Source organism: Salvelinus sp. IW2-2015, unplaced genomic scaffold (assembly GCF_002910315.2).
Source record: "Salvelinus sp. IW2-2015 unplaced genomic scaffold, ASM291031v2 Un_scaffold16326, whole genome shotgun sequence".
In the NCBI taxonomy this organism is placed as follows: Eukaryota; Metazoa; Chordata; class Actinopteri; order Salmoniformes; family Salmonidae; genus Salvelinus; species Salvelinus sp. IW2-2015.
This window is the reverse complement of record NW_019957535.1, coordinates 260,850-273,089: the sequence shown is the minus strand read 5'-3', so window position 1 is coordinate 273,089 and position 12,240 is coordinate 260,850. Positions and strand designations below refer to the sequence as shown.

General features: G+C 42.4%; 1 protein-coding gene across 1 annotated transcript in view; it reads left to right on the top strand.

Annotated features, from left to right (window-relative positions):
* Window positions 1-723: 723 nt before the first annotated feature.
* rps6ka1 (ribosomal protein S6 kinase a, polypeptide 1) overlaps window positions 724-12,240 on the top strand; it is a 120,180-nt gene continuing 108,663 nt past the window's right edge. The window contains exons 1-2 of the mRNA XM_024146220.2: window positions 724-1,143; window positions 11,830-11,877. Coding sequence (XP_024001988.1) covers window positions 1,081-1,143; window positions 11,830-11,877 — 111 coding nt within the window. The 5' untranslated portion in view covers window positions 724-1,080. The remainder of the gene's footprint in view (window positions 1,144-11,829; window positions 11,878-12,240) is intronic.

The window sequence follows — 12,240 nt, the reverse complement described above, 5'->3', positions numbered from 1 at the left end:
GCCTACAGTATATCGAGAGAGCAGGTTCTGAATATTATTATTAATATGAAAGAAAGCCATAAAAATATGCATATTCGTCTCTTTTTGTTCGATCAAAAAATGATCTGATATTGTAGATTATTTAGAATTAGGGTTAGGTTTAGGATTAAGGTTAGGTTTTGGGGTTAACTTTTTGGCATGATACCTCTGTGCATAAAAATGTATCACCATCATCGCCCTCTTCTTCTTGTTCTCTTTCTACTATTTCCCTTCTTTTTTTAGCATCATACTGAACAAAATTATCTTCAAAGTCTACCAACATTTTATTTGATTAAATAACGTATACAAGCGYAAATGGTGGGCTTTTGGCGCATTACGTAGGCCTATGCATAATTTGCAGTTCAACCAGCCTCCAGGGGATGGCGAAAATACGGTTGGGCGGACCGACCAAGAAGGGGCTGGATGAAATCCGTCTGGAGTCTGACAATAATTGGTCGAGTTGATACGCTACATTCTGGAGGATGAACCAGCGGACAGAACGAAGTCCCGCTCCGAGGAATCTCTCAGAAATACAGAGAAGCTGTATGCCTATAATATAATAGGCTGCATCGTCGATTAATTAGGTTACATGGACACAAGAGAAGGCTAATTATTTCGGCGGAGGAATATAATTGCATAGCGATAGCCTATTAAGCGGCTTGGAAGCGCACAGTCGCAGCCAGCACCTCTCTTCTCGTCAAATCTGAACGTAGRCTACCCGTGTAAAGGGGTTCGTTTTTGCTCAAAGCCTCAAGTTGTTATTGTCAATTGTGTTATCGTGCTTATTGCTGTTGGAATTGCATGTTTCTGAAGAGGTGGTCATTATACGACGTCATTTTGAAGGGATTATATTAGTTTGTAGTCAACGGCTGCGGAGTGCGACTGGATGCACGTCTTGCATCGGGGATTGAAGTGATAGGCTCCATCTCAACGGACCGGACTTCAAATTGTGAATAAACAAGACCTTGTCCAGGTCAACGCAACCTCAATCTAAAACCCAATAAATCTGGGCAAACTCAACTTGTATTTCGGCCGCAGAGGGAGAAACTAAAAACCTGCAGAATGCCTCTTGCACACCTTGCGGAACCCTGGCCCCAAATGGAGCTAGTTACACTGGACTCAGAGGTAAGGACACCATTGAACAGTTTGTTAAAATTACTATTATTTTCATTCCGCGTGCCAAAAATATCCGTCGGCTAAACTTTTCCATTCTGATTATTGTTGCTCGTGTAAATACATTTGCCAAATGAATTCCCAAAATGCAATAGGTTTGACAGGCAATGCAAAACCGGTTGTTCTTTAATCTGGTTGTTAAATTGGGGATGGTGTAATTGCTTGCAAAGCCTGTCGCATGCTTCGTAGTATAAACAGTTAGCGCATATATTATGACGACGTTTTGGTGTTCGGCAAGGTTTTTTTTCCTGTGAGTTTGCACACTACATTTTTTGTTGAGACAAGTCGAAGTTCTGTAGTGTCCCGTCGTCGGTGATTGGTTAACATTGTTAGGAGTGGGAACTATGGATGGGACTCTTCAATTAAGTGTTTGTCATTAAACGTGATGACTAGTTGATATGCAAAAAAAACTAAAAAAAACACTTGAACTACTGCACCAAACATTGCTGAAGACCAAAAACGTCAAATCAAGAAATCTGTAATGTTATCTTCGATTAATTCAGACTTTTGAGGAAGTGTATACTGGCTGTGTTATTGTTATGTCTCAAGAGGGACAAACAGTAATATTGCTCCTTTTCTCTAGTTTCAAGTGAWTATATTTTAAGGGCGTATGCGCGAGGCACGGACGTTCACTAGTATGTGGGCGCCTTTATTGCATTCGCTCTGGAACCGGTTTGCCTTTCTGGGTGTGAGCCAGGTGCCCCGTTTTGGCCGAGGGCGCAGTTGGCTAAAGGTGGTAAATAGATGTCTCACTCAGGACTTYAATCGTTTAAAAAAATGGGTGGCTCTCCCATAGGCACCAATGCCATAACAGCTGGGTCTCATCTGCTTAGTTTATTGACTGTGTATATGAACCAGAAAACATGTCTCTCTTCCGTCTCTGAGTCGCTCAAAACGAAATGTGACGTAGGTTAAGCACGTGGAGTAATAGGGTTCTGTTTTCACATGCAAAAGTGGTTGCTTTTGATAAAGGCATTATCTGCCTTCCAATGAAAATTAGTTAGAACATTCAAACATATATTTTAGGTAAAATAAATGTTGTACATTTCTAAACAATGCGTAACAGGCTGACCACACAACGCGAGCGTTGCAAAAATACATTTAGAAATCTGTTATTCAATTATTGCACCCACTGCTCGCGCGTGCCAACGAGCGTCTGCGTTGCCAAGGGCTAAAATAGTTATATTTCTGACGCAGATCGCGCTGCAAGACCTGCCTCTCCCATCTCCTCATTGGTTTATAGAAGCAGGTGCCCACGTGCCATCTCCTCATTGGTTATACCCACTTGGGTGACTGAAAGACGAACGAGGTCAGTGGCGGTAATGCGCCTAATTTATGAACGTTGCCAATCGCAATATAAAGTCAAGAGAAGAAAAAGCCTGGAAGGAAGAGAGATGACTAGAAACAATTCGGTTGACTGTTTTATGTGTGGATTAATTGTCAGAGTAGAGGACCTTGTGCATTTCAGGTAAAATAACTCTATGTTTATATCCCAGGACAAATTAGCTAGCAACAGCGAGCTAGCTAAATAGGAGACATTAGATAGCAAGTGCAAGCTAGCTAGCTAAATTGCCATAAATGTTTAATGCTTTTTGACCTGTCCCCAAATTAATATAATTGGTTTAGTTTGTTTTGATATTTTAACCTGGGKGTCGTGATCGCGTTTGGTGATGGGGGACATAATACATTTATGCACGATTGCGCACGTGCACAGCCGGTTTGGGTCCCGTGTAATGCTGCTTTGTTGACGTCGTGGYCGAGCGGTGCAGATTACTGTTCAACTTGAGATTGCGCTCCTCCCTCATCTCTTTTGCGCATTCACGTCACAGGCCATAGCCCGGCGCACTTATTCGAACTCTTTCAATGTAGCCATGTGAATGATACGTAGCTGAAGTGGGATGTGCTGAGTAGCTTATAATTTTGTGTAACTGATTACAATGTTGTATCATGGATCAGTTTGTGTCCCATTTTAACTTTTAAAAGTGTTCCAACTAGCAGTTTATGGGYGGGTGAGAGTCTGGCCATCTTTCCTCGTTGCATGTCCTGGCTTTTGAGTGCATRGTATTTTCAAATTACAAAWTTTTTTACCCCTTTTTCKCCTTAATTTYGTGATATCCAATTAGTTAGTCTTGTCAGCCCATCGCTGCAACTCCCGTATGGACTCGGGAGAGGCGACGGTCGAGAGCCGCGCGTCCTTCGAAACACGACCCTGCCAAGCCACACTGCTTCTTGACACACTGCTGGCTTAAACCGGAAGCCAGTCGCACCAATGTGTCGGAGGAAACGCGTCCAACTGGCGACCGTGTCAGCGTGCACTGCGCCTGACCTGCCACAAGGAGTTGCTAGAGCGCAATGGGASAAGGACATCCCGGCCGGGCAAATCCTCCCCTAACCAGGACGACGATGTGCCAATTGTGCACTGCCTCATGGTTCTCCGTTGCGGCCGGCTGCGACACGACCCGGGATCGAACCTGGATCTGTAGTGACGCCACTGTGCCACTCGGCACCTGAATGTAATTATGTACTATACCACCACAGCATGTCTTCCCTGCACCACGGATCAGGGCAATTTAAATTCGAGTTTTGCTTCTTTACAATTAAATCTCTATTTGCGATGTAAATGGAATGGTCCAGACACTTTTTGCTATTTTACTGGTCTTTGACAAATTTACCCCAACCTGTGATTCACTTAATCCTCTTTGTGCAGTACGGGGACTCGGGCAAAAAACATGATACATTGTGGAAAAACCCCCCACCTAAAATATGTCCTTTTTAGAACTAATTTTAAAAAGCTCTCAGTATAGTGTTGCAGGTATGTTGTACACATGAAATTGTCATTCCGAACTTTATCCGCAGTGTTATATTCTATTTGGTTGCGACTTGAGCGATACCTCTCCATCCAGTCTAACAGCAGAAATAGAGATGTGGTTATGAACATAACAAAATTCTGCTTTAATTAATGCACCTCGCCTAATCCATTTGTTTACAGATGAACCTCCTCCCAAGGAGGCTTCCACGGCTAGAGATCATTCAGAAAAAGTCTGCTCCCTTGACAAAGCTGAAATGTCTGTTCTGTTTCTCCAACAAAACATGTTTGTATACAGTTCGTTTGAGAGGAGCAGGAATTGGTAATGTAGAGCTAGATGACTAATGCCTTTTGAATGCGTCACACCGGGAACTTTCTCATCTTAGCTTGAGGCTGTAAGTCACTGCTGTCACAGCACAGCTCTCATTGGCACCTGGCTCCACTCCAACCTTGCACCGACAGACAGACGAGGCCATGGTAGATTGATTGAGATGTAAAGGGAGAGCTCTGCCCCTGATAGACGGTCACGGCTGGGTTTGGAGAGCTGGGGGTTTATTGATTGAACAGTTGTGCTCGGGTTACTTTCCGATGGSACAAGCCAAGGTCAGATTCATGAACAGCTTTATGGCAGAGTTGTCACGGCACTGACTGTCAAAGTACGAACTCTGTTCAGATTCTACCATTGGTCCTTTGCTATACTATAGCTGACGACGATGTCTGTTGTTTACTACGGATGTGTACACTATACCACTGCAGTTCTAAATAGTAGGATGTTAAATCTGCAAGCCTATTGTTATGAATGTCTAATCAGAATAGAAACGTGATAATCACAACATACACTGAATACATCCACTCGGTGAGAGGAGGTACTCTCTATCAGATAACAGCTGATGAGCTGCTTGTTTCCTGTCAATCAGTGTTTTGAAACCAGAGACTGTGCGACAGCTACTGATTCAGCCCAGGGTTGTCACATAGCGCTTACTGTATGTTACCCCCTCAATTCCTATCTCCCTCCCTTCCTGTCTCTCCATTCCCATCCCTCCGCTCGTCTCCCGTTCCATGTGCCGTCACTGGATCACCACCAGGCTTCTTTAGGTCCCAGTTTGCTCCCTTCTCATCTTTTGGAGCAATGCAAAACATGTACTGTATATTTACAGTATAATTTCATCTCAATATGCTGTATCTGTGTTCACACTTTCCCAACAACTTGTATTTTTTGTTGTTGCTGCGGAGTCATTTAAACATTAGCGCTAGCAACAAGCTCCTCACATCCACTGCAGTACACAGCTAACATGACATAGGGAAATGCGTAGTTCATTAATGGAAATGGACATTTCATGTACATTGGCTAGGAAACCGAAGATAGTTTAACTTTGGTCAAAACTGCTTTCAATTGTGGCAGCCCGGGCTGTCCCATGCCTCTATCAGCCATGTCTGTCATTGGTGGAAAAAGTACATTTGGACATGTGGCTAAACTAAAACACAACGTCAACCTGCATTTGAAACATGAAATAAATACATCAATATATTACATGTGAGCTAATACCAAACATCTTTATACTTTAGCAATCAAAACTATTTTACAAATTACAGGTGGTCAACTCATTACTAGCCATATGGACTTACAYTGAGTATAAAATTTAAAAAAAACTTTCCATGATGTAGACTGACCAGGTGAAAGCTAAGCTTTTTGATGTCGCTTGCAAAACAATGTCCAACAGATTGGTKAGTGAAATGCACACTTGGCTTTCCGATTGGACCAGCAAATAGGCCTACTGGTCTTTTGGTATGTCAAAATTGCTTGAAATTGATAATTTACTTATGAAGCTTGCATTTAGAATTCTTTTGTTAAAATAAATGATTACTGTGGCGCAGACTCATCATAGGCACGTTTCTCCACTCGCACTCTCCAAACTCCCCCGAGTGGAGAGCTCTGTTCTTTTGTTGACATGTTTGTGGTAAATGCTAGTGTTCGATTATTCAATCTCTGTACCGTATTGCAACACTTAGGCATTTCTGTTTCATGTTCGATACGATACATTTTCATTTCCCATTTTCTTACCCTCTGATTGGGCGTCATGTTTATTGTGCACATAAACGTTAGCAACACTCAAGAGGTAGAAGTTCTGTTTATCTAATTCAATGTCTGGTTTCCTTTTGTTCGTATTTCCCGGTTATGTTSGAGTTCCGTGTGTCTTTGACATGTCTGTCATTCTGGTGGTGCGTAATCAGAGCGCACGCACCTCGGTGCGTGTAGAAATATGGTAGCTTTGGTATCAGTATGTTGAATAAGAGAGTATTATTGTGCCATGTATGAATGGTGATGAAATATAATCATTACGTCTGATTTTAAGACCTGTAACAACGGATGTGGAAATTTGCCTTTTACATTGAAAAAAGTTTATTGGTTATAATTACCAATTGGGTAGCCTAATTGTATGGTCCTCAAGAGGGGCCAAGTGCTTATATTATGTACCTTTTTGAGCTCCTGGTACAGATTTGATTTGGTTTCTCAAGGGGAAGCTGTGCATTCTTGTCCTCTACCTGTATCTGTTCAGATAGGTTTCTTTTGGGCTCCAAGTTTGTTTATGAATTATCAACTGATTTAAAACTGTTGCCAAATCGGTAAGGGAATTACTGCAATTGAATTGGCTGCAATGGGAAACCATAGTAGGCTGGGCGATATCATATTAATTTGAATGTATGTTTTTGCACGATATTCCAAATGCCATATCGTTTGTCCGCTTATTCTCATGTCTTTTTGGTCTCGTCTTCTTCGCTCCTTCTGTGCCGTGTGCAACTTCACGTTTTATACCGGAGATCTATATCTCCCAGAGATGCACATGTTTCCACCCTAACAATGGGAGTCGTTGTCCCGAAGGCGGGAATGCAGGAGACAAGCTTAGGTCCAAAATGAGCCCATAGAAATGCATTTGGTCTTATTTTGGGCAGATTTTAGCCCTTCGCCTCTTCCTCTGGTTTACCAACACCAWGCCACTCTCCCTGCCACTCACAACAACAATCGATCATAAGGAAACCGAAACGCATTGAGTCATTTTACCGTAATATCAAATGTTATTGGTTAGCAGATGTTAATGCGAGTGTAGCGAAATGCTTGTGCTTCTAGTTCCGACAGTACAAGTAATCTAACAATTCCACAACAGTTATCTAATACACACAAATCTAAGGAGATGGAATATGTACACTACCGTCCAAAAGTTTGGGGTCACTTAGAAATGTCCTTGTTTCTGAAAGAAAAGCAACATTTTTTTTTTGTCCATTTTAAAATAACATAAAATTGATCAGAAATACAGTGTAGACATTGTTAATGTTGTAAATGACTACTGTAGTTGGAAAYGGCAGATTTTGAATTGTGCTGATTAAATAAGCAATAAAATTGGCCTCCTTTAGGCTAGTTGAGTATGTGGAGCATCAGCATATGTGGGTTCGATTTACAGGTGTGAATCGCCCATACATTTGAAAAAATGTATATGATTTTTTTAGGCCATATCGCCCAGCCCTTGTCACAACCCACAGTTGGGTCCCCTGCTGGTGTCCTTCCTTTCACTGGCATACTGTTATGTTCAGCTCATCATTTTTATTTGTCTTTCTGTTGTCTGATGGTCATAGCAAGGCTGAACCATTTTTGGACAACCTCTCGCTCTCTCTGCCGCTCTCTCTCTYCAGTTAATGTTGCCTCTCCAGGCTCGTTATGACGCCTACCATGACACCTACCCTCTTTCCATTTACTGTAACAAGCATCCTCACCCACTGAACACTGACTTGTACGTTCAAATCTGAACCAACCATAGACATCTGTTTCACAAGTTTGGACAGCACCGTTTTGAACAGTAAAGAAAAGTAACGCACAGTAGAGAACACTAGAGTCCATATAATGTACTGTACTCAGACCCCTAGACCTTTTACAAATTTTGTTAGGTTACAGCCTTATTCTAAATTTGCTTAAATTGTTTTTCCCCCCTCATTACTCTACACACAATACCACAATGATAAAGCAAAAATATTTTTTTTKACTTATTTTTTTTGATTGAATATCCGAAACATATAATATACTTGCAGTGAAGCCGCTCAAAAACTACATCGTACCAGTCATCCAACAGACTCCCATTCAGAGCGACACACGGAAGCATCCAGGTTCAATGCCCGGCTCAAGGGCACGTTGACAGATCTCCCACCAGGCCAAAAAACGTGTACCCGAACTCTCCAATATCCCCCCCCCCACAGTTCCCCAATAACTGTCCCTCAACCATTCGAGATCCCTCCCACAGTCTCCCCGAAAGAATAAAAATAATATAAATAAAAATTACAATTAATTCCATTCCCCACCCCCAAGAACCCCCCCCAATGCACAAACAACCAAGAGAATGAACTAAAGACAAAACAGCAAACAACAATGCAAAAAAATAAACAAACAAAATTAAACAAAAACAAAGGACACAAAGTACAACTAAAATCATAACAGTAATGCCAACTGAATATGTTCGTGTGCATGTCTGGCACTATTACATGTATGTGTGTTCTTGTATGCGTTTATTTGAATGAGAGTGTCTGTATATACATGTGTACAAACACCTGCACGGCATCAGCCTCAGGCAAACCGGTATTAGTTGTAAAAACACTGACATTTTTCCTAATTTATTAAAATTAAAAAACATATCACATTTACATAAGTATTCAGACCCTTTACTCAGTACTTCGTAATTGCTGCCAAAGGTGCTTAAACAGTCAGTCTCAAGTCTTTTTATGACGCTACAAGCTTGGCACACCTGTATTTGGGGATTTTGTCCCATTTTTTTTTTTTTTTTTTTCTCAGCAGATCCTCTCAGGTTGGATGGGGAGCGTTGCTGCACAGCTGTTTTTAGGTGTCTCCAGAGACGTTAGATCGGGTTCAAGTCCGGACTCTGGCTGGGCCACTCAAGGACATTCATAGACCTGGCTGTGTGCTTAGGGTCATTGTCCTGTTGGAAAGTGAACCTTCGTCCCAGTCTGAGGTCCTGAGCGCTCTGGAGCAGGTTTTCATCAAGGATCTCTCTGTACTATGCCCTGTTAATCTTTGCCTCGATCCTGACTAGTCTCCCAGTCCCTGCTGCTGAAAAACACCCCCACAGCATAATGCTGCCACCACCATTCTTCACGGTAGGGATGGTGCCAGGTTTCCTCCAGGCTTGGCATTCAGGCCAAAGAGTTAAATCTTGGTTTCTTCAGACCAGAGAATTTTGTTTCTCATTTGTCTGAGGGTCTTTAGGTGCCTTTTGGCAAACTCCAAGTGGGCTGTCATGTGCCTTTTTTACTGAGGAGTGTCTTCYGTCTGGACATTCTGCCATAAAGGCCTGATGGGTGGAGTGCTGCAGAGATGGGAGAACCTTCCAGAAGGACAACCATCTCCACAGAGCTCTGTCAGTGACTATCGGGTTCTTGGTCATCTCCTTGACCAACGCCTTTCTCACAGACACCCATACAGTGTGACTCACAGACAGGCAGGCTCACAGACCGACAGGCAGGCGTGCGCTCTGATGGGAGCGGGCTGGCACAGGCAGGCGGGCGCATGCGCAGGTAGAAAGGCACGCAGGCGAGGGGGGGCGCACACACGCAGACACAGGCAGGCGCACCCGTAAAGACTAGAGGTCGACTGATTTAATCGGAATGGCCGATTTTTAATTAGGGCCGATTTCAATTTTTCATAACAATCGGAAATCGGTATTTTTGGACACCAATTTGGCCGATTTTTAAATTTATTTAAAAAAATTAAAAAAAGTTTACACCTTTATTTAACTAGGCAAGTCAGTTAAGAACACGTTCTTATTTTCAATGACAACCCACCGTTCCTAGGCTAACTGCCTTGTTTAGGGGCAGAACGACAGATTTTTACCTTGTCAGCTCAGGGATTCAGTCTTGCAACCTTACGGTTAACTAGTCCAACGCTCTAACCACCTGCCTTACATTGCACTCCACGAGGAGCCTGCCTGTTACGCAAATGCAGTAAGAAGCCAAGGTAAGTTGCTAGCTAGCATTAAACTTATCTTATAAACAATCAATCAATCCTAATCACTAGGTAACTACACATGGTTGATATTACTAGTTTATCTAGCATGTCCTGCGTTGCATATAATCGATGCGGTGCGCATTCGCGAAAAAGGACTGTCGTTGCTCCAACGTGTACCTAACCATAAACATCAATGCCTTTCTTAAAATCAATACACAAGTATATATTTTTAAACCTGCATATTTAGCTAAAAGAAATCCAGGTTAGCAGGCAATATTAACCAGGTGAAATTGTCACATCCTAGAATCTCATTGTCTAGATAAAATACATTTGGAGTTGAACTGCACTCAGTGTTTTTTTAAAGTCTGATTCAAAATACTGATCTGCCTTCTGCACTCATAAAACCTCAGGCTGGTTTTGAGAAGCTCATTATTGTGTTTCCTAGACTTGATAGCCTAACAGGTTTTCATGTTACTGTAATCCTACTTCTATCTTGAGCTCCTGATTTGTAGCAGCAGCCACAGCAATAATGTCTCACTCTTGGTCCTTTTGGCTGCCATTACACATGCAGCCCAATTCTGGTMTTTTGCCCAATTATTGGCAAAAGAGCTAATTTGATTTGTCAAATACCAATTCATGGAATATATCAGAATCGGGCTGCCTGTGTAAACGCAGCCTTTGAGACTGACTCAACAAAACATTTCCATGGCATTTTCATTTATTGTGTAGCCCAACACACCAATCAATCTGTGAGGAGATGACTATCGTGGACAAGTAAAGATCTTTTTCTTCCCTGAGACCAAGGGCAGTGCCTCGGAAAAGCCGTTTTCCATTTCCCCCCTCTTTCTTCCCAACCTCTTTATCACCACTCAAGGCCAATCGATGTCCTGGCTGGCTCTGCTGCCTGCCTGCCGTTTTGTGAGTGTTAAAAGAAAATAACTGTGTTTTGTCGTCAAGGGAAAAGAGTAGGAGAGGAAGTCTGACTTCAGCATCGCCTCGCTCTCCATTGTGACATGACCGGGAGGAAGGAGGTGTGGGGGGGGATCTGTTAGTGCTAGTCCAAACCCCTCTCTGTGTGTTTGACTGTTCTGTTTTTCCCAACACAATATACTGTATAGCAAAGTCAATTCTGACTGCTATGGTAAGAGCGAGGTTGTTTAGCTTCAGAAGAAACAGAATCCTCTTTATTTTGTTTTTAGATTGAACTTCTCCAGAGATACTCTTTTAATCACCTGTGGCAGTTGGATCTTGCACAACTCCGTACTGTTGCACCATATATTCCGCTAAGGGCAAAACATTTAGTCAAATACACGTCAACCCCAGCTACCTGAAGTTTTTAAACACGGCTACTATTGTTTATTGGCTATTAGCCTTAATGACAGTGTGATTTCACTAGAAAGTGGCGAGGCTTAAGTAATGGTCTTCAAATGCCCTGATTCTCTTCTCGTCATGACATTTGAAGATTGTCTGCTCTTGTGAAACTACACAGCAATTATCTCATCTGGTGTTTTATCCTCTGGTCCATCCTGTGCATTGTGGGAAATAATAATGTGCAGACTGATAATACTATGGCTGGTAACACATGGATGTTTTCTTTTTTAAASGGCTCTTAGCAATGGTTCCGCTAGATGCATTGTTGGACGATAACAKTGGTTGGCCTTTTCAACAGGCGAAACCCACTGGGAAAGTGTGTTTGYAATAGATTATTGGGTTTGTCCGCTTAGGAACAAAGTAGCAGTAATGACTATGGRTGCTCCAGGTTGCTATTTGTCTCACACACAGCAACTATCTTGGCACTGAAACTGTGTTTTGTCTTGTTTCTTTTCAGAATGGACAAAGCGTCACCGAGGATGGGGTCACACCTGCTGGGCACAAGGTAAGAGGGGATCTTCTGATCACATCTTGTACTCGCGCACACACTCTCGCACATGCCCACCAAATAAACTATGCAGTGCTGAAAAGATGGGAAGTGCGAACTAACGCCTCTCTCAAATAATAACCAATCTGCCGATTCAACGAAACCAGTAAAGAAGAGACAACTCTTGAAGACCACTTTGTTTTAGTATTTTGGTCATTTTATTTGTCTWCTTTCCCCACTGGGAAAATGTTTTGCGTCAACATGCATGCATGTGTACGTTGTATGTGGCATTGGAAATCCTAAAAGAGGACCAATTGACAATGTGCTGAAGACTAAGTCAGAATGAGGCTGGGTGGGTTGACAATATTTTGTTGAGGTCTA